The 27725-nt window shown below is 35.1% G+C and overlaps 1 protein-coding gene across 6 annotated transcripts in view; it reads left to right on the forward strand.

Annotated features, from left to right (window-relative positions):
• Nucleotides 1-27725, forward strand: part of LOC113918261 (canalicular multispecific organic anion transporter 1-like) — an 88831-nt gene that overhangs the window by 29762 nt on the left and 31344 nt on the right. For 3 of the 6 annotated variants that reach the window (XM_027586564.2, XM_027586568.2, XM_027586569.2), the window contains 12 exons: nt 217-471; nt 3030-3095; nt 5125-5262; nt 7111-7257; nt 9022-9106; nt 9192-9258; nt 9657-9783; nt 12288-12374; nt 14219-14395; nt 17409-17576; nt 18877-19039; nt 24661-24736. In XM_027586564.2, the coding sequence (XP_027442365.2) occupies nt 217-471; nt 3030-3095; nt 5125-5262; nt 7111-7257; nt 9022-9106; nt 9192-9258; nt 9657-9783; nt 12288-12374; nt 14219-14395; nt 17409-17576; nt 18877-19039; nt 24661-24736 (1556 nt within the window). The remainder of the gene's footprint in view (nt 1-216; nt 472-3029; nt 3096-5124; nt 5263-7110; nt 7258-9021; nt 9107-9191; nt 9259-9656; nt 9784-12287; nt 12375-14218; nt 14396-17408; nt 17577-18876; nt 19040-24660; nt 24737-27725) is intronic. The other 3 variants (XM_027586565.2, XM_027586566.2, XM_027586567.2) reach the window with 3 other exon arrangements.

Raw genomic sequence — 27725 nt, forward strand, 5'->3', positions numbered from 1 at the left:
AAGTTTAAAACTATGTGTTTTGATCAGTAATTGTATTTTTCTTCATCTAAAAACATTTTTAAAAGTTTCAGTATTTCATAATCCTAACACATAAAGAATCTTGTAGATGTTCCTAAATATATATTGAAAATTGATATTAAAAGTTACCATTGTTTGACGATAAAGATGCCCTGTGATCTACAGAACTCTTTAAATATTTTGCCTCTCTTTTTTCAGGCCCTACTTGTATCTAATGTTTCTCGAAAGAGGTTTTCAACTGGGGAAGTTATTAACTTGATGTCAGCGGATGCCCAGCAGCTCATGGACTTGACAGCAAACCTCAATCTCCTCTGGTCCGCCCCTTTTCAGATCCTGATGGCCATATCACTTCTTTGGCAAGAGCTGGGTCCAGCTGTGTTAGCAGGGGTAGCAGTCCTTGTGTTTGTTATACCGATAAATGCTTTAGTTGCAACTAGAGTAAAAAAGCTAAAGGTAAGAAAAAGACTGCCTCATGTTACATATGTCAAACAGAAGCTGAATTTTCTGACTGGAGTTGACAATAACCATCTAGTTAATTCTGTACATGTGGAAATAATCCAGATTTATCATTCATTCATTCATTCAACCAGTATTGATTGGACATCTGTTCTGTGCCAAAGTACAGCAGTGAGGAGAACTGATAAGTTCCAGCTTTCATTAGAGGAGACAGGCATTAAGAAATAAATAAAGAACATAATGCCTGGTGTTAATTTGTATACAAAGAAATATAACTTAGGCTAGGGTGATAGAGTAACAATGAGCGCCATTTCACATACAGGGACAGTAAAGTCCTCAGGAAAGAAACAATACATCAGCAGGGCAAGGGAGGAAATCCATGTGGATGTCTGAGAAAAAGATTTACTAAGCAGAAGAAACAGTGTGCACACAGCCTGGAGGTAAGTGTATACTCATTTTGTCTGAAGAATGGGCTACATTGAGCGAGACGTGACTGCATATAGTAAGTAGATAAGTGCTTAACTGAATTCATTTAAATATTCTTCCTTTACATTCAGTCATTCATCTTACTATCAATACGTTTTTTGACATCTGACATGTACCAGACAGTGTGCACTATGCCGTACGGTAGGAATGGAGAGACGGGACACAGTTCATTGCACTGAAAAGCCACGTGCGCTGTCAGGGGGGAGACAAATGATTTCACGTGTTAAAGTAACCACACAGGTGCAGATGTATTGCTTATGACACTTACTTTATTATTTTAAATGGATCAAAGATTAATAATATCTATGTATGCAATAATATCTATGTATGGACATGGAAATATGTCAATCATATGTTAGGGGAAAAAAGAAAGAAACATGTATGTATGTACATGTGTATATTATGCATATATGTACATAAATATCCTTAATCCAGTTTTGAAAATGTGAATATACCAATGCACGTGGGTGTGATAGAGAGGCATAAATGAAGTTATGTAGATATAGATATAAATGGACTTGTATAAGCATAGAAATAATCTAGAGATAAAGCACCAGTCTTTTAAGAATAGTTACCTATAAGGGCGCCTGGGTGGCTCAGTCAGTTAGGTCGTCAGCTCTTGATCTCAGCTCAGACCTGGATCTCAGGGTCGTGAGTTCAACCCCACACTCAGCGTGGAGCCTACATTTAAGGAAAAAAAAAAAAAAAGATTACCTGTAAAGTAGAATTAGATGGAAAGAGGGAAGATTTTTCACTTACTACTTTAATACATTTTTTTAAAAAGATTTTATTTATTAATTTGACACAGAGAGACACAGCGAGAGAGGGAACACAAGCAGGGGGAGCAGGAGAGGGAGAAGCGGGCTTCCCGCGGAGCAGGGAGCCCGATGTGGGGCTCGATCCCAGGACCCTGGGATCATGACCTGAGCTGAAGGCAGATGCTTAATGACTGAGCCACCCAGGCGCCCCTACTTTAATACATTTAAGTGATGAAGGTTTAGGCCTTCTTTTATATTTTCTGAATTTTTAAAATTCAAATTACCAAATAATTACCAAAATAATTACCAATTACCAAAAAGATGACTAGTCTTTAAAGGTGAGACTAGAATATACCATATAACTATGAAATAATTATGAATTATTAACACACTAGTATTTAGAATAACAAGCTTGTTTATAATTTTAATAAATACTTTTAAACTAGCTTTTTAAAAAATTCTGTATTTTAAGTAATTTAAATTCAAATATTTAGGAATGGAAATAGATTTGGGGACCTTAATATAGGGCCCTAAAACTTTCAAAGAGACTGCAATATTATGGACAAATATGCTAAGCAGAAAATATGCCTTTAATCACACAAACAGTATTATGAATGTTAACTTGTTTTTTTTTTTTGAATGTTAACTTGTAAATGTGTCCTTTGTTAGATATACAAATATTGTACTTATTATTATTTAAATCATAATTATGACAATATTTTTGGAAGAAATCCTTAAGAAGCAATACCCAAGCAATGATAAGTATAAAATAATATAAATGTTAAATATTTGAATAAATATACAGTAATTACATAAGATTTGCCAAAAAAGTCAGTATTTGAAAATATACATTTTAATCACAAGTATTAACACTCAGGATAGTGTACTTCAATATACAAACGTTTATTTTTATTCCTGTGATACTTCTCTTATAATATATATGTATTATATATGTAAATAATTGATAGAGTTTGGGGAATTTTACCCCATTTTAATAGAAGATGGATATTATTTTATTATTCAATTTTAAACAAATTACATCTAAATAAATATTATATTTTCTACTATTTTGCAAAATACACACCTTGCTTATATTCTGCTAACTACTTTTAAGTTTTAAAATATCTATTTATAACTAATTTTAACATTAGCAATAGAATAATATTATATGACTATTTTAAGATGGTTTTCAACTAAATATTATATAAAATGGAGAGAATAGGCTGTATTTTGAAAAATAGCTGTGGCCATGTAAGTTAAATTATTAACAACCTTTGTCAAATATGCCTTCATTTTTTTCCCCTTAAATAGAAAAGCCAAACGAAGAACAAAGATAAACAGATAAAACTACTCAATGAAATCTTACATGGAATTAAGGTAATATACAAGGAACATGACTTTAATTTTACTGTTTAGAATATAGTCATGTTAGTCAATAAGTGAATTTTTATCATTCTTAATATCAAAGTAATTATATAGGTGTATATAACATTCTTGGCAGAGTATTTCAGATGTCAGATGTATAGGAATGCTTCTTGCTAAAAGAGTATTTAAATAAAACCAATAAAGTGCAGGTGTTTTCTCTTTGTTTCTCACCCAACAACTGAACACAAATATCCCCAAAGACACAAAATGTGACTCGTTTGAAGGGATTGGGTAGAAGAGATGGAATGAAGTAGGCAAGAATGGCCCTAACATCATCTTCAGTGTGAAGGCAGATTTATATGGGGGAATGATGACATGTCATTCCGGTTCTTTTATGTGGAATAGAAATGATCATACAAATGTGATTCTGCAAAAGGTATGTTATAAATTATGTGTTCCATAGGAAAGCTACACCCCATGCCATTAATATTTTCTCTATGATAAAAGAGTGAAACCAACCTCATGAACTTTTAGATAGATGATAGATAGAAATTCAAAACCTGGATTATGCTTTATCAGATTTTTCTAAAGGGCAAAATTTACAAAGCCCACATGGAATTTCCTTCTGGAATTGATAATTGCATAAGAAATTTCCTCTGTCTGGTGCATCTATCACTGTAAACATAGGTTATGCCCATTATATGTACACATTGATTCACTGTAGAAATCAATAAAAATTATGCTGTATTGTGCTGTGTAGAACTTTCACAACATTGAAAATTACTAAAGTGAAAGACATTGTTAGATAAAAGATACCCTGAAAGGAGACTGATACTCATTTATTTATCTAAAATTAAGAATAGCCTTAAGTAGCTCTGAAATTTAACTCAGATTAAATTATTGAATAACTGAGATGATGTAATAAGGTCATATACTCCCAAAGTAATGTGATCCAAATGCATCTTGTACCTCTCAGTGGGTTTAATTGATAACCCCTGTATTCATAAAAAGGACAGCGATGTATGTTTATAGGTTTTAAATATTGATACTCTTAAAAGGAAATTTATACTTATTAGTAGGACTAGGACAGTATAGATAAAATAAAGAACATCTCCTAAAGATATGAGCAAAGTCTAAAATTTGAAATAGCAGTCCCAGCAGTGAATACACTAGAATACTGGTAGAGGACCAAGTATAGGCAAGTTGAAAGTATAACATAGTTTAAAGGTGTGGAGGGTCAGCATCCCAGGGGTAAGGGTAACAGACACCATGGCCTCTCTCTGATAATGATAATAGCTACCAATTAGTGAACATTTTCTATGGATCACACACTGTACTTATCACTTTATATCTGTTTCCTCATATAATTCTTATGAACCCCAAGAAAATAATTTCTCATTCTCATTATGCAAACAAGGAAACAAAGTGTGCAATTACGGGTCATGTGTAAGTTCACAGAACCAGTGGGAGATTTTTTAGGGTTCTCCAGAGAAACCGAACCAAGAGGATGTGTGTGAATATATATATATATATCCCAATTTACAATCTCAAAAACACCAGTCACCTTTCCGAAAATGGCTTCTAGTCCCATGCCATCAGTTTCCAAGAAATTGGGAGTCCAGGGAGAGGGGCATAGCTATTAAGAAATGGGGAGTGGATTGAAGTGAGAGTTGGACCAGCAGGAAAAGTACCAAGATTAAGCTAAACAGAAACTGCTATGGAGTTCATGCCAAGAGCTGGGATGTTGCCAAAGTCTGACTCAAGAATAAGCTATTGGTGGGTAAGAAGGACATAAGGCTCGAGAGAGATGGTGATCTTCCTCTCCCAGCCACCTACCCCACCCCCCGCAAAAAAAAAAGCCCACAATTCAAGGAAACATTTTGACTCAGCTGAAAATAGGAGCACTTTATGAGTTCACCATATTTTTTTTTAACTTTCACAATTGTGTGTGGGGGTATGCTGTGTATATTTGCATGTATGCATGTTTTTATTTTTTCTATGATTATGATTATCAAATAGTTATTGTCTGATTCCTTTACAGATCCTCAAACTTTATACATGGGAACCCTCCTATAAAAAGAAGATTATTGAAATTCGAGAGCAGGAATTGGAAGTTCAAAAATCAGCTGGGTATCTTGCTGTATTTTCTATGCTGACATTAACTTGCATTCCATTCTTGGTGAGTGCATATAATATTTCCTGTTTTGATTTTCAAATTTGATTTGCAGATTCACCTCCAAATTACTTGGAATTGCAGTGTCCAAAGTGAAATCTATATCTGAAATAAAATTTTCAAGAAATGCAGTCATTGACTTATGTAGATTAGGGAATGGAAGTTTTAAAGAAGGGGAAAATATGTGCATTCTCATTGGGCTGTATTTTTTACACATAATAAAATTTTACTTCTTTGTAAATTTCTCACAGAACAAACATGTGCTAGTCTATTCTTAAACAATATAACCTGCATTTCAGAGGTTCATTTCAGCTCTAGAATGTCTTGATTTGTGTGATTAATCCCTTTTAATTAAGCAAGACCCAACACACACCATATAGAGTTGGGAAGAGACTTAACATTCATTGAGTGTTTCTCCTGCATGCCAGATAAGTTATAGAGATTGCCTTATTTCATTCTTGCAATAATAAGGCCTTTGCTTTTTTCATTTTACAAATAGGGAATGGAAGTCCATTCTAGTTTGGGAAACATCCTCAGAGTTATAGAATTAGTATTTGGAGGCAAATTGATAGGAACTGAGGGCATTCTCCATCATTACCGTGTACACATTAGGAGCGCCATGCTATTTAAACTAGAGTATAAATTGCCTTGAGGTATGAAGCAATGAGTGAAAGCAAAAGGATAACGAAACCACATAGAACTGAAGCATCAGTTTTTTGTTTTTTTGGTTTTTTTAAAGATTTTATTTATTTTCTGACAGAAAGAGATAGCGAAAGAGGGAACACAAGAAGGGGGAGTGGGAGAGGGAGAAGCGGGCTTCCCGCGGAGCAGGGAGTCCAATGTGGGGCTCGATCCCAGGACCCTGGGATCATGACCTGACCCGAAGGCAGACACTTAACAACTGAGCCAGCCAGGTGCCCCTGAAGCATCAGTTTTAATCAAAGTTACCATTCCTGGTGGTCATAGAGTCAGGAGAAATTCCATATGTCTCTTTTATTGGTAATTTAAAATATTGTTATTTTTTATTTAAACAAATATGTGGGGATTATGAAAATAAAAGCAATATTTACATTTGGAATTCTTTGGTAAAAATGTCCAAGAAGCATTTGCTTAAGGTAAGTCCTAGGTACATGATACTCAGTACATTCTCATGCATACATGAACTTTTCTGCCATTTCTAAATGCAAGTTACAGGAGTAAATATAAATGTTATGAGCCATAATTTATTCATACTTTCTTCAGTTAATTTTATGACTCACAGAAAGTATAATCATTACATATGAATCAGAATGTATACACATACCATTGGAAAATAAATTTACATAATAAACCATTTTGAAAAAAAGATCAATTAGTATATATTTTATTTTATTTTACTTTTTAAATTTATTTGTCAGAGTGAGAGAGAGCACAAGCAGGGCAAGCAGAAGGCAGAGGGAGAAGCAGACTCCCCGCTGAGCGAGGAGCCTGATGCAGGACCTGATCCCAGGACCCCAGGATCATGACCTGAGCCAAAGGCAGATGCCCAACCAACTGAGCCACTGAGGCATCCCGGTTAGCATACATTTTAAATGGGAGTAATAACTCTAGTAAGAACACAGTGTCTTACAGAAGAGAGCTGGACCGCATGGTCTCAAGGATGCCATGGTCTAAGATACACAATTGTATGATCTGTATATCTTAGTGAACTGAACATTTATTTTCTATTCTTCAGCAATCGTACTGAATAGTACTGAATTTTGGTAAACAACAATAAAAAAGGTTTTAAATTTTTTCCCCTAATTTTTGGAACCTTAACTCTTCCTGTCATTAGCACTGAGTAATTGAAGGAAGGAACATGTCTCTATTTTTCAGGTGTCCCTGGCGACATTTGGCATCTATTTCTTATTGGATGAAGGAAACATTTTAACAGCCACCAAAGTGTTCACATCTATGTCTTTGTTTAATATTTTGAGGCTTCCTTTATTTGATTTACCAATGGTAATCTCAGCTGTGGTCCAGGTACATCCAAAATATGTTTAAACTAAGAATCATTCATCTACTGGAGTCTATGGTTTTGCACATTTTCTTTCTTTCTTTTCTTCATTATTTATTTCTCTTTCTGTGGTTGTTTTACACTGCTTTCAAAATTACTCTCCCTGAATTAATGAGTAATAGAAAACATTAAAGAATGGAAGGAATCATGTCTTCTTTGCCTATGCTTTTCTTCTATCAAAATGACTTTTAAGTATTTTAATATAAGATTTTGTTTTCTTTGCTAAGTGTTAGTTTCTTTTATTTAGCTTTTTAAAAGCTGGGGTCAGACGCTATGCCATTAAAAGGCTCATTTTCTGTTTTCAATTGAAAAATTTTTAGCGAGGTGCTTTCCATGGAACTGGAAAGGAATGTTCTCCCAGGGTTCAGCAACATTTCATCTGCACTGAGTGAATAAAGCAGGGAGACAAGTGCATTGCTAGTATCAGTCTGTCAACAAACCATGTATGAGGTATTTGGTTCAGCCTACCTTCACCATAATCTCCAGTCTCTGGAGATTCTTGGAATACTATAAGGAGTACAAACCTGCTAAAACCACAGGGAATGTGAAGAAGTGAGTTCCTTGAATCCTCTGCCCTGAGATTTTCTGTTAAATTTTTTGAATGTCAGGTTTGGATTGCCTGGGTGTCCCCCACTGAATCCTTTTTCTCAAGTCTGGGTTCATAAACAAAGTGAAGCTTGGCTTATTGGAACCAAGAACAACTTTGCCTTTAAATTTTTATATTATTTGAATAAATAGTAATTTACAGTTACTTCATAGTAACTATAATAGTAATAATGATATTAAATTATATTGAAATTATAATAGTAATAATAGTATATTATTTCAGTAAAGAATTAGATAGTAAATACCAAGTAATCCACTTTTGTTATAGCATGCCTTTTTTTGTTGTTGTTATTTTACTAATAATGACCAACAGAGGGCATAGAAGTACTATTGATGTGACTTAACAGTTGTTTCATAGCATTCTTCTCTTAAGAAAAATGCCATTCTTAGAATAAGTTTTGTTTTGCTTTTGAAATTGGAATCTAGCTAAAGGTCTGGTATCTCAAAGTGTTCTCCAACTCCTAGTGGTACACTTCTGCTTTCACTAAATAAATACAGAGAGCAATTATCAAAAGAAAGAAAGAGAAGGAAAGAGAGAAGCAACCCTGCATACTAATATGATACACTTGGTAAACAAAACCATGGCCCAGTTTCATCTTATCCACTAACAATAGATGTCTTCTAGCGTCGAGTGAATAAAAATGCACTAGAAATTTCATGTAAGTTAGTTTCAGGAAAACAAAATTGATTTTATTTATCCTAATAGTAGCTAAGCATTTTGTAGCTATTTTACTGAAACTCAGTGTTATTATTGCCAAAGCTATTGTTTAATATTCAGAAGCCAAATTCATTCAACAGTTCTGATGTTGTTTTTAAAAACTAATCTTTCTATAATTATTAATTAGTTATTATGGTTTTCCTAGAGTGTTAAGAAGGAATTTTTGTTTCTTTTTCTCATGCCTTCCTGCATAAATGACATCTGTTTTGATCTTTGATTCTTGAAGCCGTTCTTTCTTTTTAGGAATGAAATTATTTATAAACATTAGAACAATTCAAACTATGCTTGCTGAATATTTAATCCGTATCTTCAGTTTGCATCACAAATTTTTAATCGTGCTGTAAGTCTTTTTAGTTGAAGTTCTACTTGACCCCCAAATAAATTCTATCTGTGTTTATTTTGATAGACAAGAATATCATTGAATCGTTTGGAAGATTTTCTCAACACCGAGGAGCTTCATCCTCAAAATATTGAAACAAACTACATAGGAGGTCAGCATTTCCTCTGTACTCAATATTTATTTGACTTCCGGGCTGAAGATAATTGGCTCTCAAATGTATTTATTTTTCTTCTCAGATCATGCCGTTGGTTTTACAAATGCTTCCTTCTCTTGGGGTAAAACAGGGATTCCAGTACTAAAAAAGTAAGTCATGGTTTGAGAAAAATGAAAAACAAAAATTTTTTTTTAGCATTGAATTCTAAAGTGTTCCATATTTTTATTTCTTAGCATTTTTAAAGGAAAAGATGAATATACTGAAATTTACAAGACTTTTCTTTTTTAACCTCTCATAATACCTTCTGTTTTTATGGATTTTTTTTTTTTTTTTTTTTACTCTCTTGTTTTCTATTCATTTCCTCTGTTTCCTCTGCAGCATTTATTGTTTGCATTTTGGAAGGTTGGGTATTCATAGAATAATTTAATATCATAGGAATAGCAGCAATTTCAAGGACAATGCTCAGCACTCTAACTTATCTGGGAATAAACATTAAAAATGTAACAAGAACTCCCTATATCATCTCTCTCCTTTTCTTGTCATGCAGCTTGAACATAAAGATTCCAGAAGGAGCTTTAGTGGCTGTTGTGGGGCAAGTTGGATCTGGAAAATCATCTGTGCTTTCTGCCATTCTGGGGGAAATGGAGAAACTTACAGGAGTTGTTCAAAGAAAGGTAAAGCCAACAGTACATTCAGTCCACATCTCCTAGTGTAATAGGCTATGGCCAACACATGGTTAGCGCCAATAAGAATTTATCAAATCAAATTGAAGATGCAAGTATTTAATGGGCATTTCTAGTTTGTAGCAAACATTTCAATTTCCACAAAAATTGATTAGCTATGGATGGATTAGTAATAGCATTCTGTCCTCCAAATACTTTAGCGAATCATTTATGAATGATTATGGTAATTGTTTGATGATATTAACTGAATTGCAACCAATTATAGAGAAACTAACACAATTTATATTTTAATTTGATTTGGTTTCTAATTATCATTCATTGCAAAGTTACCTAAGTAATTACAGCCACATTTCCAAGAAGTCTTGTAGTTGCTCAGGGGTAGGGTCTTTGACCCAGAAAAAAAAAATCAGAAAAATAATAATATTATTATTTTTTATTTTATTATGTTATGTTAGTCACCATACATTACATCATTAGTTTTTGATGTAGTGTTCCATGATTCATTGTTTGTGCATAACACCCAGTGCTCCATGCAGAACGTGCCCTCCTTAATACCCATCACCAGGCTAACCCATCCCCCCACACCCCTCCCCTCTAGAACCCTCAGTTTGTTTCTCAGAGTCCATAGTCTCTCATGGTTCATCTAAATAATATTATTTTTAAATACTTTTAAGTTTCAGCCCTTGGACTATGGAGAGGACTACTCCAAACCTTTTGTTCTATTCTTAAAAGTCAATAGGAATAAGAATTCAACAGGTTGTTAATCAACTGTTATTTTTTTGAAACACTAGACTAATGAGTTTTAGATTTAACTAACTCTTAGGTAAAATACTAACCTAATTCTTCCTTCTCATTTCTGACAAGATGGAGAAGTTCTATGGATGTGAGACCAGTTACTTCACAGTTTTTCTCTCTAGGAAGAATCAACTCCAACTCTTTCATTTTTCTTCATAATATGTATTTCCTCATATCCTTATGTCTTTTCTGATTCCAGTCCTCTAATGATTATCCCTTTATTTTTTCTTTTCTCTTTCAGTATTATTATTATTATTTATTTTAGGATCAACTATGGTATCTGGGACTTTTTCTGATAAGATTATACTTAATGAATACCACTACTTTAAACCTTAAGTATACTGTCTTTGTACCCTTATGTTCTTCATAATGATTGTAGTGAGTCATTTGTCTATAGTTGAAGATGACTGTAACTTATCTTAGGCCAGTGAGTATCCTTTAAAAATATGATTCTCGGGCGCCTGGGTGGCTCAGATGGTTAAGCATCTGCCTTTGGCTCAGGTCATGATCCCAGGGTCCTGGGATTGAGTCCTGCATCGGGCTCCCTGCTCAGCGGGGAGCCTGCTTCTCCCTCTGCCTCTCTCTCTGTCTCTCATGAATAAATAAGTAAAATCTTAAAAATAAATAAATAAATAAAATCTTAAAAAAATAAAATAAATAAAAATATGATTCTCATATTGACTTTATTTTCATTTATTTAGTGTCTTCAGCTATTTGTACCGAGCAATTATTGCACACATACTATGTGCCTGGCACTTAGTACTAGGGAAACAGGCATGAATATGATATACCCTTCTTTTTACTGTTTATTGTCTAGTGAGGGAGATACAAAATCAATTATGACAAGTGTTTAAATCAGATAAAAAAATGAATCAAAGTATAAAAAACAACAAACTCTGAAGAGTTAGAAAAATTATCAGATTTTTACTTGATCTTAAAAAAATATTTAGGAATTGATCAAGATAAAAACAATATCAATTCTGGATTTCATCTAATGCATTAATGTGCAAAGACCTAGCCTGGTTCTTGGCACAGAGTCAGCTAGCTCCCTGTGAATTTTTATGGTTATTGTTATCTTTATTATGATTGTTGAAGTACTCATGGTAAGATTTAAAGATTATTTCTGATCCTTTGAAGGTTTGAAATTAAGAAAACGTTCATGGTGATGCAAGAAATTATAACAATGCTGTTACTAATCACAAGACAGAGAGGACAACCTTTGTTTATATTAAGCGAGAGTTGTGGAAGAGACAAGATATTATCTATCAATAAAATTGACAGTTTTGTCCTTCAGGAAGTTCTTTGGTCTGGACCAATGGCAGGATATGAGGATATGGGGATAAATTATTTCCCAAAACTTTTTTTTTTTTTTTTTTAAGAGAGGGAGAGAAGGGCAGGGGAGAGGCAGAGGGAGAGGGAGAGAGAGAATCTTGAGAATCTTAAGCAGGTTCCACACCCAGCGCAGAGGCTGTCTTGGGGCTCAATCTCACAACCAGGAGATCGTGACCCAAGCTGAAACCAAAAGTCAGACGCTTAACCGATTGAGCCACCCAGGAACTCCTCAAAACATTTTTAATCCTGAATTTATAACTGTCATTCTTATCATCTCTAATTTAATAATAATAATAATAATAATAATAACGAACTTAACACTTAGTGTTTACAAGGTGCTTTTATGTTTTATCTTTCTGTTCCTCAAGGTTTCCTATGAGCACTTTTTTGAGGCATATCATATCACAACATTCAACCTTCAGTCTCCTTGTTCTCAATATCAGAGAACACACCAGGTACCATTCATGCAAACTTTTCAGTATCCAGTGTTCTTTAATGGAACCTTAGAGATTTGGAAGACAGTTTTTGAGTTAGCAAAACTTCTGTTATGGTTTCATTATTAAGAATAAAATGAAATAAAAACACATTTTCATTTGTATATGAAATTGAAATAATAATTATTCTAAAAATTAAAAGGAAGAATTTATACCTTGTGAAAATGGATCAACTCTTCTTCAGCTCCAGTCACACCAACACATCAAGTCTATAGCTCTCAGTATAGTATTTAGTTTCTGTTTTATATTTTGCACCATTGTTCCTGTTCTTCAGTCTTTTTTTCGGTGTTCTTCCTCTGTTCCCCTTATCTTGCTAAGTATATAAGTGTTCAAAATCTCTATCACTTGAGAATTGATTTAATATTATTTTAGTCAAAGGTTATTCAGGGTAAGGCAATTCAAGAGCAATTACTTTTGTGTTCAAGATCAAGTCAGATCAGAATTACATTGTTTGGGATCGAAAGCCACTCCATGTCTTACGTGCTCAACAAAGAAGAATTAAAAGTTAATCTTTGATTTATAAAGTACCTGGAGAAATCAAAAGGCTAATAGTTACACACATATCCGTAGGTTAGTAGGGCAAAAAGTACTTTAAGTGTCTTGTATTGTGTAGTCAAAATAAATTCTCTAAAATCAGTGTATGGATAGAGTCCATGGGGCAGATCGAAAGGTAAGTCTCTAGTTTAAATTTTGTGGGTCCTTTCTAAGAAAAGAAGGGTTAGTTAAAAGGATTTATTATACAGTAAACTGTCATATATTCAGGAATCATTTTGAGTCATAAAATCATCAAAAAGTAAGCATAGGAGTAGTGAGTGTGTGGAAGATACAGATGTGCCACCCAGATACCCTAGGTCTAGCAAGGGCTTGCCTCCCAGCCCTGGGAGTACATACAGCAAGTTAGCTCCTTCAGGGTTGGCCTGCTAACAATGGCCTGGCTGAGGCCTCACAACTGAAAGCCAGGCCAATTTAGCCTAACACGGAACAACTCTGATGGGTAATACTCTATATCTCTCTAGAGGGTTGGTCAAAGCTTTGTTGGATCTGGATCACGGTGTGACTTCTCCATCCACCCAATCCTCCTACCTTCTTTCCTTCCACAAGAATTGATTCCAAATAAACAACTTGCACTCCAGGCTCATTGTTATGCACTAAACTGTGTGTTCCCCCAAAATTCATATGTTAAAGTCCTAATCCCAAGAATGTGACTGTATTTGGAGATAAAGTCTTTAAAGAGGTAATTAAGATATGATAGGGTGGGCCTTAATCCAATATGACTGGTGTTCTTAAGAGAAGAAGAAATTAAGACACACATACCCACACAGAGAGGGAAAGCCATGTGAAGACTCAAGAAAAGGCAGTCATCCACAAGCTAAGGAGATAGGCCTTAGAAGACATCAACCTTGCAGACAACTTGTCACACTTCTAGCCTCCAGAATTGTGAGAAAAGAAATTTCTGTTGTCTAAGCAATCCAGTCTGTGGTATCTCGTTAACGGCAACTGGAGCTGACTAATACAATCAGCCTCTGCTTCCAGAAAACTCCACCAGAGACAGATAACTTTGATAGAAACTACAGGGAAAGCAAATAAGAAGTACAAAGTAACTCCTTTGAAGGGGCCTCTACGAAACATGTATAAAATTAAAATGTAAATAGGCTATAGTTACAGTTAAGAAATAACCTAGTTTTTTAAAAATTCAGTTTAAAGTTAAAGCAAAACTGTGGACTGAATATGTTCCTTTAATGTAGTATATGCAACTTTTTCTTTTCCCTTGTTAAGAGCATGTCTTTTATTTCTTCCCTTTTTAGGGTTCTGTGGCTTATGTTGCCCAGCAGGCCTGGATTCAGAATTGCATTTTACAAGAAAACATTCTCTTTGGCTCCATCATGCAGAAGCAGTTTTATGAGCGAGTATTGGAAGCCTGTGCCCTCCTTCCTGATTTGGAGCAGTTACCAAATGGAGATCAAACTGAGATTGGAGAAAGAGTAAGGAAAATATAATTTATCATATGCAGGAATAAAACTCCATTCAGCCGTGCTAATAAAATATTTATAGTCTTTTTCCTGAGGTCCTAGAGAGCCATACACAACTATAATTTTTAAAAATCATTGCAGAATTCCTATGAAGGAGATGGCAATATTAAGGACAAATAATTATCTGTAATTGACTATTTGGAAAACAGTTTTAAAATCAGCAGGAAATTCTGTCGTTAGGATCTACGTGGGGGAATGAAAGCCCACCAACTGGATCATCAGCACTTTGTTTTCATTGCTGGCTTACTATCTAACGAGTGAATGATAATTTGTTTTGTTGTTTTTTTTTTCCCTGTGTCTCTTGTGCACAAAGTCAAGCCTAGGACAGTAGCAACAGAGCACCAGTCTCCAGCGGTGGCACCGAGGCCAGGTTCTAAAAAGGCTCAGGGACGATGCTGTCATTAATGTGTCTTCTCCGTGTTTGCTCATTCTTGCTTAAGAGGATCTTGTTTCCCATAGTCTTTGTTCTATTTTATTTTCATTGCATTAATGAGTAGTCATTACGCTGCCCAGTGTTTTGGAGTTAAAACAAAACAAAACAAGATAGCGTGAGCCAAAGCATGAACCCCGAGAGATTATCTCCGACCCGTGACTAAAATCTCCATTAATTAAACATGAATGCAAAAGCAGCCTCTGCCCGTGATTCACGTGTGCTGTGAAGATGAGTAAATAATCCTTGCCAAGTGCTTCGAATTTCTGAAAAAAGAGCATAGCATTGTTAGGCATTTTTACCCCTGGCCCCCTGTTGTTTAATAGTCCTCTTATATAAATTGATAAATAAAATAGAGAACAAAATCATAGAAAGTGGGCATATTAAAAAAAAACTCTAGAATGAGGCAAAATTTATCTCTTACATAGATTTATGTTGGCTTCACTCATAGTCTGTTACTTTGCAGATGTATTTTCTCAAGTTATTAAATAGATTTAATTTTTTTCCCCACCTCTCTGGTTTTTTTCTGGTGTCTTCACTGTCTGTAGGCAAAATGGCCCCATAGCTAAAATTTTGCAGAAATGTGACTTCTTCAAACTTGTTAGTACATATTGAATATTATGCCAATAAAGCCAATCTCTAATAACATGAAATAGTTGATAATATGTAACTAAAAATAATCTAAAGAAGAAAAATTTTCAAAATATGAAGTATATATTTAATATAGGCATAAATGTTATTGCTGTTTATAACTTTTACTTTTTATTAGTAAGTGTCTCCCAATCTGATGATATACTTTAAAATAAACATGTAATTGAATATTCCAAAAGGCAATCTGTTTACAGCTGTTTAGGAGACAAGCAAGATAACAAAGGTAGAATTTTCCTCACTTTCCTTTATCTTTTCCTTTGGCATTGTTCAGTTGACCACAAATATTTATCAATGTATTATTATATGCCTTTATTCTGCTGTGGGGTACACAGTGGTGAGCAAGAGAGCTATCACCCTGCCTTCAAGAGATTTTCAGTCTAGTGAATCTCTGCCAATGAAATTATCAGTTGTCCTTTATTAATATTAATCATCAGACAGTCTATGTGCTGGGAATGCAAGGATGAATTTAACTCATAGTCTTGTGAGGGAGACTGATGTGGATATAGCCATTTCTGGCAATGGGATGAGCAAATGGAGCACCATCAGGACAGGAATGGGGGGACGGAATCAGTTTACTTGGAATACTGGGTGGAAGATTCCTTTCAAAGGGGACTTCCTAGAGTGAATAGCTTTTGAATTGAAAAGGGAAGATATGGGCTCCCTAGCAGAGTGACCAGCCTCTGCTAGTCTGGTTGGCAGGAAGCATTGGGAGAGTGATTGAAAGATGAGTTAATACGAGAACATAAGTATTATACTAAGGAACTCGCTGTTGCTCATGGGTGATGGCAGATGAGATGTGGGCATCACAGGTGTTTAAACAAGGTGATTTCATAATCACAGGATATGCAATGACAAGGCAGAGGATGCACTGGAGAGAGGAGTGATTGGGTGATGATAGTGAGGTTGATTGCATCTGTACTTGGGTGTTGGATTTGTTGTAAATATTTTACATTCATCTTATTAAATGCTCATGACACACCCATGAGTTGGGGGCTGTTATAATCACACACACAAGCACACACACACACATACACACACACACACGTATCATATTACTTTATATATTTTTTTCATGCCTGTCTCCCCTGCTAAACTGTGACCTTCTCATGATAGAGGCTCAGTTTCATTTATCTCTGAATCCCAAGTGTTAGCGTAGCACCCAGAATATGGTTATACAAAGGAGGTATTTTTTGAGTAGGCGGAGGATGAGAAAAGCAAAAAAGCAATGGCATTTTATAATTAGAGGTAACTGGCTAAGTTCTGTGCTGCAAGGAGGGCTTTTAAGCCAGATCTGTAAACACTAAATATAAAATAAATAAAGTAAATTGGGCCTGGCCCCATAATTCTGTATATGTGGCTGTACATGTCGACTTTAATTCTCACACGGAATGATGTATATTCCTTATTCTTGCTTCTTAGAGTTGTACTTTTGCCAACAAGACTTGTACTAATCTTTTTACAGAATAAAATAGGACATGATGATTACTGCTTTGGTAATTTAGCTATTATTCTCAATTTTCTATGTGTCAATTTAAAAATGATCACTGGTGTTGGTATATGGTTGGCAGCCAAAAGTCTTATTTAATATTTCAGAGGCATGACTTTTCAGAGTTAGGGGATTGGAAATTTTCTCCTTAATTGTTAGTATCTACTTTTGAGAGCAAGCAGTTAAGAAAAAGTAGATATATCTGTTAATTTTCACAAGTTAGTAGCACTTCGAAATAGGGGGTGGGGGTAGGCCTTTGGATTTTGTAATAAAGAAGGGTTTGAGGGTTAATCTTGAGTTTTCTATCCATGCTGCAGAAGAGAAATTGGATGTCACTATACGTGCTTTGAGATTTACACATTTATGGTCTTGGTTTTTTCCTCCTGCTCCATCTGCAGGGTGTGAATATAAGTGGGGGCCAGAAGCACCGTGTAAGTCTGGCCAGAGCTGTGTATAGTGGGGCTGACATCTACCTCCTGGATGATCCCTTTGCTGCAGTTGATGTCCATGTTGGAAAGCAACTTTTTGAAAAAGTGATTGGGTCCTCGGGTATTTTGAAAAACAAGGTAGCCATAGTGTCACTTATGCTTTTGGGGGGAAAAGGGAAGATGATAATCTGTATAGCATTGTGCCTAAAATTCCAACATTTTGTTCATTTGTTGAAGTAAAGTAGTGATAATTCATATGAAAAAGGGGATATCATACTGACCTTTTTACAGATAAACTTTAATGAATATTTTTTAAAGTTTTTTTTTACAAGTTTACTCTGACAATAATTTATGTGATTGTTACCTTATAGACTGATACCATACTCTAAGGGGATTTGTATGTCAGAATGAATTGGTTTTAGTTTACTTGATTTTTTTTTAAGTGGTATTTTCATACATACACTTGCATAAAAAAGTATTATTTTACTGATTATTTATTGCTTAAAACTATGGTATTATTAACATAGCAGTAACAATTCAGCTCTCTTGTGAAAGGGCCAAGAAGAAAGGAATTAATATTTACCAAGTGCATACCATGTCTGACACTAAATTAGTTAATTTAGTTCTTATAGCAAGTCTCTGAATAGGTATTATTATTCCTGTTTTACCTATGAGGGAACTTGGGACTCAAAATGATTTGATACAGGTAGCTTAGCTTAAGAACAGCAGAGGTTTTAATAACATGTAGAATTGTTGAACCACTATGTTGTACCCCTGAAACTAATGTAACATCGTGTGCAAACGTATTTTAATTAAAAAAAAAAAAAGAACAGAGATTTTAAAAAGTCTGTCTGACCACAAGGCCATACTCATTCCTTCATAATATGCATTTATAGACTTGTTAATATAAGGCACTCTGGAAAACATTGAATACATGCATGAAATGTTAAAGTATATATCTAAGTAAATAATAGATAAATGTCTTTACTTATTAAAATGAGCCCAAGATAAAAACCTCTGGTTCAATCCTATGTGTATGTGTACAATAATATGGAAAGACTTAAAAAATAAATACTATGAATTATGACTGGAATCACTTTGTTGTAATGCTATAGGACCTTTAAAAAGTAAGCATGAATGACAGATATGAAATTTTTAAATTTGTTATGAAATTGATTCATTTTTAATGAATGAAGACTACCTGAACCAGAGGGTTAAAACACTTGCAATCTTTGTTTGTTTGTCTGGTTTTTGTCTGACAACATATAATCATTCATTGTGAAATACATATATGCTGCCTTATACTGGTACCTACTAACGATTACACTCTGAAATAGTAAAAAAAAAAAACAAAACCAAACTGCAGCTTTCTTTAAAATAGATTATTTTTACCTTTTTTTTTTTTTTGTAACCCAAGGAATAAAATACTGTTTTTCAGACTCGTATTTTAGTGACACATAACCTCGCACTTCTGCCACAGATGGATCTGATTGTTGTCATGGAGAGTGGCAGAGTTGCACACATGGGAACATACCAGGAGCTGCTGTCAAAAACCAGAAACCTCACAAATTTGCTTCAGGCCTTCAGTGAACGAGAAAAAGGTGAGACACGATGAAAAATAAGCCTACAATGCCGTGTGCCTAGCCATTCCGAAAGTCCATTAATTGTGTGATTTCTTACAATGCATTTTTCTTCATTCATCCTGCTTAAGTCAGGAGCTGGGCACCTTCCTTTCTCTAGAAAAGAAACAAACGTTGGGACACAGCAGCTAAAAATTACCCTCATTTATGATTTTTTAAGCAAAATGTTATGCCCCACGATCTGTTTGTTCATCTCTGAAATAAAAGATTAGTTGATTTATAAGCTCTACTGCAGGTCTAGAATATAATGGGTCTAAACATTCTACTTTCTTTAAAATTAAGAACAGGGAGCATAAATCCATGTCAAGTAAGTAATAAATATTTTAAACATATTGTTGCATGCTGAGGAGGAGAAACGAACAAACAGAAAAGGAATCTGAGGAAAGACAAAAGGGAATGATATTTGTCTAACTTTTATGAGACAACAGTTGAGTTTACTTACTGATTTTTGTTAGTATACTCCTACCATTTTAAATTAAGATTATACATGTTTATGTAAATGAAGTGGTTTGATCCTTACCTAATTAAGACAGAGGGATGTTTGAAGTTGAGTATTAGCTTAATATTCTAGAGGTCAGTTATTTCCCATCTTTGAAAGTGTAGGGGCGCCTGGGTGGCTCAGATGGTTAAGCGTCTGCCTTTGGCTCAGGTCATGATCCCAGGGTCCTGGGATGGAGCCCCACATTGCATTGGGCTCCCTGCTCAGCAGGGAGTCTGCTGCTCCCCCTGTTTATGCTCTCTTGCTCTCTCTGTCTGTCAAATAAATAAATAAAATTAAAAAAAAGAAAGAAAGTGTAATGTGCATCATCTCTTTTTCCATCTATAGATGCTTTCTCAGGTAGACCGCTATGATACTTGTCCTATAACTTCCCAGAATACCACTGGGAAATGACTATAAAATCAGTTGACTACTTCATAATTTCAGGATAACAGAGGAAATATAGAGCTATATCTCAGTATTTCCTATATGAACTTGTATCCACTAATCACTTTACACTGTACATAGTTATAAAAGTCATAAAAATATGAAACCAGTTTATAACAGCATCGGTGCAATTTATTATTTGAATGTTGTGAAATCAAAGTGATTTTGTTGATGTGTTTCTTTTTTTGGACCTAAGCTAATACACTTTAGTTATATACTACTATTTTTTGTCTTTCTTGTCTTTATTCCTTTCTCAAATTCAAATATTCTATTTGTAGATGCATTCAGAAATATCTGATGCATCATCAGATGGCTATGGTCATTTTTTTTTTTTAAGATTTTATTCATTTATTTGAGAGAGAGCACGAGCAGGGGGAGCTGCAGGCAGAGGGAGAAGCAGGCTCCCTACTAAGCAGGGATCCCGATGTGGGACTCGATCCCAGGACCCTGGGATCATGACCTGAGCCAAAGGCAGACGCTCAACCGACTAAGCCACCCAGGCATCCCAGCTATGGTCATTCTTAATAAAAGAAGCACCTTCTCTTCTCTTAATGGCTAACAATTTTGAAAATGATCTCTTGTCTTCTTGGCCAAGCTAAGTAATAATTTATGCTTACTGTATGTATAGGAAAGAGGTGACTGTGAGTGTCTCCTAGGATGAAAGTGTGGTCTGTCATTTTTCTCTATTCCCAGCACTTAGGTAGCTTCATGCTAGGCACATTACTGGTCCTCAGTAGCTGTTTGTTAAACAGGTGAATCTGCCAGAAGCATGTCTCCTCAGGAGTTAATGGGATGATTTGGAATGCTATGAGCCAGTGTATTTTTCATGTGGCCATTTATTTTAAAGGCCACATGAAATATAAGTTGTATTACTTTGGAAAATATAGCTCGAAAAGCAGGCAATGCATAAGTTTTATGGTCAATATTTAATTTACCATAAGATATAAACAGTGTATCTTTTGAAAGTTGTGGAATTTGCTCTTGTTTAAAACCCCAGTTTTGGAAACAAATATCATGCCTTCTCTTTTATTTCTGTATAACTTCTTATGTACATGAATCCTCTCTGGTAACAAATGGAAAGCAGTATTATTCTTGAAGTTGGCCTGACATTAATAGATGTTACTACCTCACTGTCAGAAATATGCCAGAGTTAGAAAAATGCAAATTGAACTTTTTTTTCCCTAATGACTTCAATATTGTGTCTTCTCTATCAAAATTCAGGAAGGTGATGAGTAGAGATAATTTTTGTACTAAAAATATAATACATTTTTGAAAAAGGATATTTCTGGGATTTTGATTTTTTTTGGATGCTGAATAAAAAAATGTAAAGGCTTTTTAAAGGCCACCATAAAATTACACATGATGATACTAGATGTTAGATAGATATTTGTAAAAGGTCTGTCATGTATAGTGTAATTCCCTTAGGGGCCACACAGAGCAAGGCAAAAGTAGATTTTGATGATATAAACCACCCCACTAAATAATAGTTTCAAACCAGGTTACATTCAGTGTCAAGTTCCTATTTATTTATTTATTTATTTATTTATTTATTTATTTATTTATTTGAGAGAGAGAGTGCACGTGAGCACGAGTCGGGGGAGGAGCAGAGGGACAAGTAGACTCTGTGCTGAGCCCGGAGCCCGGAGCCCAGAGCCCTACGCGGGGCTCCATCTCAACAACTCTCTGATCCTGACCTGAGCCGAAATCAAGAGTCAGATGCTTAACTGACTGAGCCACCCAGGCGCCCCCAGTGTCAAGTTCTTACAGTGCTGCCCTTAGATCTGGACCAACATGACCTAGTACTATACTCTACCTTATTCTGGCCTTTCTTAGCTGCCTCTCTAGTCAAGAGCCCAAGGATTGTGCCCATCAGGGGTCTCCTTCCAATCTTCTACTTTTTGAGTATTCCAGGTATTTGGGGGTTCCAGAATTCTCTGCCCAAATAACATAAACTCGCTCCTCAATCCTTTCCTCCCAAAGGCAGGCTAATCTACTGGCATTTGCCACTCTTTGGCCTGAGGAATTTTTTCTTTCTTGGGGAGATAGGTTAGGGTGAACAAAGCCTGGACATATGGGCTGAGGTGTCCACAGACATGGAGCAGGATGGGGTTGGGGTGGGAGAGAAGGGGACAAGGGCCTTTACTGGGACTAGCTCACCTAGGACTGTTAGGTTTCCAAGGAGCTCTTAGGATTTCAAACACTCTCACGTGGACCTCAGCTTTCGGGTGGTTGGGAAGGTGTATTTGTTGGGATAAGCAATAGAACTTATTTATGGTACGTTGGTTGGTTCCATCTGTTACTGTTAAATAATTAGGAATATGGTGTGTGGGCCTTCATTTATATTCTTGCCCTGGTACCCACCAATGTGAGGTGCAGGCCTGTCCCTGTGGGGCATTTCTTTTTCTTATTTGTAGAAGTAGTAGCGAAAACTCACATTATATCTGAGAGCATTGAGAGCATTTTTATTGGGATTTAGGGGAAAAGAATTACCTAGACAAGGAGTGGCATTTGAGAGGTGTGATCCCCGGTACTAAAACACCCTGTGACCTGTCATTTATGTTTTAACTTATCTTCTCTGATCTTGAGTCTGTTCAAGAATTTTTTCAAAAGGTACACAATCCTTCCATTTTAAAATTCATGTTAACTTATGTGACACCAGCGTGGGAGTAAAAGTCCTGGGCCAATTTTAGGCTGCCCCAGGCTCTAGTTCTGACTCTGAATAACTATGTGAGTCTTCAGAGAGTTGACTCAACACCTCTGGTTCTTCCCATTTATGAAAAATAGGACTGAACTAAGTCTTTTTTTTCCTAGTGGCTGATGTGGAATTGAACAATGCACATTTGTATCGTTCCCTTGCCTCCAAAACTACTTATGACTTAACCACTTTTTCTTCTTTTCCTACCATCCTCACCTTCACTATTAAGGTTAATAACAGATAACCTAGAAAAAGTAGTTTTTATAGTATAGTTTGGGTTTGGATACATCAGATCTTGGAGACTCCATCCAGCTCTGAAAAATCTACAAATCTCACCTTAAGGGGATTTTATATTAGAGAATCAGTCAGAGGTGAGAAGAAAGATCAATGAAGAAAGATATGAAGACTACTGATAAATTTACATATTTGTAGGTTTAGTCTAGGCTACTTCTTACCCACACTAATAATCCTGGTGATAGCTAGGAGGATGTCATGAGTAGTAAGTCAATATATTCACAACTTTTACCTTTACTTAATCCTCCCCGAAACCTCCTGAGACTGCATGGTCATGATTTTACAAAGATTAGGTATCTTGCACAAGTTAAGACAGATTGTAAGTGGCAGAATTTGAATCTGATACTACATCTGTTTCATGCGAGGCCAGCCAAACTCTTAAACATTATATCAAATGTGTAGGAACAAGTACGCTGACTTGGTGTGAAGAGACAGGAAGGGGTGTGTGGCTCAGCTCACTCTTGTTTGCTCTGTCTCTGTCTCTTTCCCTTCCTCTCTGTCTCTTTGATAACTGCTGGTTTCAGCAAGTCACCTATCCTACCTGAGTTTTATTTTTCCTTTGCAAAATATGGATAAGCTTAACTATTCTCTTTATCTTATAAGCTCATTTGGTATTCAAATTATGTAATGTATGTGAAAGACCTCTATAAATTGCAAATATATAAATTTTAAAATTATTATTATAAACTATAAAAATGAAAACGGTCCTTAGGCAGGAGGGGGCTGAAACATCTCCAGATCAAATTTTCATTCTGTGAGACATGGAATACCATGTTTCATAGAGATGGTTGATGTAAGTCAGATTTTTCCATTAAGGGCTATTAAGATGTTTACTTCTAGAAGTAAGAAAACATAGAATTCATAGAAGAGATTGTAGAAATTCCCAGGTCCAGTTCCTTTCTTTTAAAGATGAGAAGTCTGAAATCCAAGGAGTTTAAGTGTTATACTGTAACAAAACACAAAACTCAGCCAAGCTCTGAGATGTTTCCCGTCAAATTCACAAGTAGTAACTTGAACCTCAATCTTGTAGCTCTAGATGTGAGACCTTGTTTTGTGTGACCTGCTTAACTGCTCTATGCCTCAGTCTTTTCATCCCTAGAATAAAGGGATAATTATAGTATCTTCCTCATAGGAATCCTCTTGAGAATTAAGAATTTTATATATATATATATATATATATATATATATATATATAATTTAGAAAAATGCCTGCCATATAGGAAGCTATTATTAGTATTAGTGACATTAGAAAGAATGTGACAGAGATTTGGGGAATTTACCATTGTGTTTCATTAGTAATCTTCATAATAATCAAATTGTCTATAAGGCTTCATTAAATTGCATTTTTCTTTTAAAGACTAGAGTCATGTTCCTCTTGGGCAGATACCTAGCCGTTCTGTGGAAGTCCAAAACAAGTTAGCACTCCTCTCTAATGTCCAAAAAAATAATTTGTGTAGGCTTTTTCATTATGAAATCTTAGTTTTAGAAGATGTTAGAAGATACTTCGGGTGAAGGGGAAATAATGGGAAAAATGAAAGGGCTCTCTGTATACCTGTGGATCCAGAACACAAAAATTTCTCCAACTGGTATAATCTTTCATCATAGCTCTCTATTTTATGCATTGTTTGCTTATATGTATATAAAAGCACTCACCATCTTCCTCTCCAGCTCATGCTTTAAAGCGAGTCAGTGTAATCAACTCCAGAACTATACTGAAAGACCAAATCTTGGAGCAAAATGATAGGTGAGTATTAGGATAATACCAGGCTCACTGGAATTATTAATAATTAATTACAATCCTTTTGACATCTAAAATGCTTCCTTTATAAAGGATCTACACATTATAATGGCTACAATATGTACTTAGTGGTCTCCAGATTTTAAATTCTAAGTTAGATGGATGTGTCTAAGGTTTAAGAGAGATGGATGTGACTTAGTTTGGGAAATACATGCTCATTAGACTCTCAGTAACTTCTAGACAAATTCTAGTAGCAGAATTGTGTATGTGTGCGCCCTGTCCCCAACCCATAATAGTCATACCCACTGCTGATGTGAATGTGAAATAAGCTTTAGACGTGAGAATTCTACAATGGACTGGTATGGTTATCAGGCCAGGATATGTGACCTAGAAATAGGGACTTGGTGTAGGAATTGAAGAATCCGTTAAATGAAGCAAGAGAGAGGAAATAAAGAAGAGAGGGAGGGAGGAAGTGAGGGAGGAGGTGGGGGAGAAGGTACGAAGGGAAGGAGGGAGGGAGGAAGTGAAAGAAGGATAGGAGAAAGTGAGAGAAATAAAAATCATAAAACATTGACCCTGATTGGATTTTGTTACATTATACTTCCTTTTTTTTTTAAAAGTGACTAAAATGAACAGTAATTAAAGCAAATTACCCTAATCTGTTATTTGCCCCAGTATTCCCCATAGCAGTTGCAAATAGGAGACTGAAAGAAAAAAAAAATAGGAATAAACAGAATTACAGGGAGCAGCCACTCATCAAAATTGCTAAAATGGAGAATCGGGATGCATTATAAGGAAGCAAGCACTTTGGGATCCATTGGCTCAGAATTTTGTAGATTTGACCTTGAATTAAAAAATGGACCTTGAATTTATTTATTGATTTTGAAAAGAGTAGATGTTCCTAAGGATGTGTGCATGATGTGGATGTTGCAGGTTTGAGTTTTGCCTCTATATCAGATTCAGCAGAGTCAATAGATCAACTAAATCATTCTCCCAGATATCCATACAACTTGCTCACCCACCTTTTGCAGGTCTTTGCTCAAATATTACCTTATTGATGAAGACTTTGGGTTTAGCCACCCTATTTTGTCACAGTACTTCCCAACCCCTTCCAGGCTTATTTTTTTTTCTTATAATTCTTATTAATTTTCAGTATACTGGAGAATTTATTTACTTTTATTTTGTCTTTCACTTCTGGATTTTAAGCTTTATAACAGCCTAAATTTTTGTCTCTTTGTTCATTGCTTTATTGCCATCTAAGAAGTTTCAACTAAACACTGAATAAAAAGCTGTGTTATATGTTATAATAACATATAAGCTGATGTTCAATAAATAATTGTTGAATGGACGAATAAGTAACTGAATTCTGAAAGAACACTCAAGGGTCTTTTAATCCATCATTTATTCTATACCTTTCATTTAAATGAGTGTCCGTTTTTAAGGATCCCCAAGAGAAGTGAATCTAGAAGCACTGAACCAGACTTTGAAATTCATGTGCTATAGGATCTACACATCTCTAATCCTTAGGAGAATTTTCACCTGTGTATAGTTTCACCATGTAGTCAATATGGAACTTGTTTAAAAGCTTAGAACTTAAAAATCAGTAAGTATTGTTGTTCACTTAATGATACCCTTCTCTCTATAATAAATCAGTTGTCCTTATGTATAAAATCATTGTCAGTCACAATATCTAAATTGAACCCCTTGAAGTTTTTGTGAATCACTTTTGGAAAGTTTCTTCTTGAAACAGGAATCCCACTCCCTATAAAAATTTATTTACAGAATCGATTTCTAAACATTTCTCAAGTTGTAGAGGCTCAGACTGAAGCCAGCATTCTGAAACTTACTTCTCCAGTGATTGAGTACATTAGGAAGATCGCCTCAATTCCAATATGTTACATTCTTGTCAACACAGCGCACTTTCAAGCTTACTTCTTAATAACTGCGATGAAAATGTTATAGGTGGTCCATGAATTCCCCATGCTGATCTTTTCTTGTTTGTCATCATAGTATTTAAATCATTTTTTTATCTTGTGTTTGAGAGACCAGAGACCTATTTCAGTTTTTCCAAAATATGTGCATGTTTGGCTACTTCCTATGTATGTCCTTCCTATGTATTTATTTTCTGTGCTACTTCTCATTTTAGCTTTCATTTTTTATCTGCTTTACTGTTTGGTAAGATAATATTACATGGAGAAAATTTCCCTGGCTTTTTAACCTAACTTTCTATTTTTTAGAATTATCCAATTTCCACTTAGTGCAGCATTAAGATAGACTAGGGCCTGGAAGATACACACAGGCAGGAACTTTACAGCAGTTAGAGACTCTCTACAGTGGGATGTACTGAGATAGAATGCAGTGAGTCTTCCTCATGGAAGAATTAGTTCATGGGGATAGTGGCTAACTGCCCATCAGGAGGGGGGTAAAAAGGGAGTTGGACTAAATAATGTCTGAAATTTAAGACTTAGAATTACTTTATGATATGTTAGTTCAATTCACTAATAGGGACTAAAATAATTTGAACTGTTTCTACGTTTTGCTTTTCACTTCTTGGTTTAAATTTACATGGTATATATTAATTATTTTATTTCTTTAAATATTTATTAATATCTTCCTCCAATAAAATAAATCAGGAATGTGATTTCAGTATTAGACTGCCCCCTTCTGTCTTTCATGTCAGACTCTTTTAATCACTTTAATCCTCCCATACATACTCCATACTTTGCAACTGCATGCTCAGTTCAGGGATAATGGTTTCAGTATGTTAATTTTATATCTTTTATACAAAAATATGCAGACGGGTATTGTGCCAACTTTCCTGAGGTTTTCTGAAGGACAACACAAGACTCATTTTTAAAACTTCTCTACTAGCATAAAATAATTTGCTCTTTTAAAATTCAGATGGAATCTGTTATTCATAACAGAGTGCCCAGAACCAAATGCAGTATTTTTGTGGAAAAAGAATAAGTAACATTGTAGTTTGCAAAAGCAATGC

This window comes from Zalophus californianus, chromosome 1 (genome assembly GCF_009762305.2).
Source record: "Zalophus californianus isolate mZalCal1 chromosome 1, mZalCal1.pri.v2, whole genome shotgun sequence".
NCBI lineage: Eukaryota > Metazoa > Chordata > Mammalia > Carnivora > Otariidae > Zalophus > Zalophus californianus.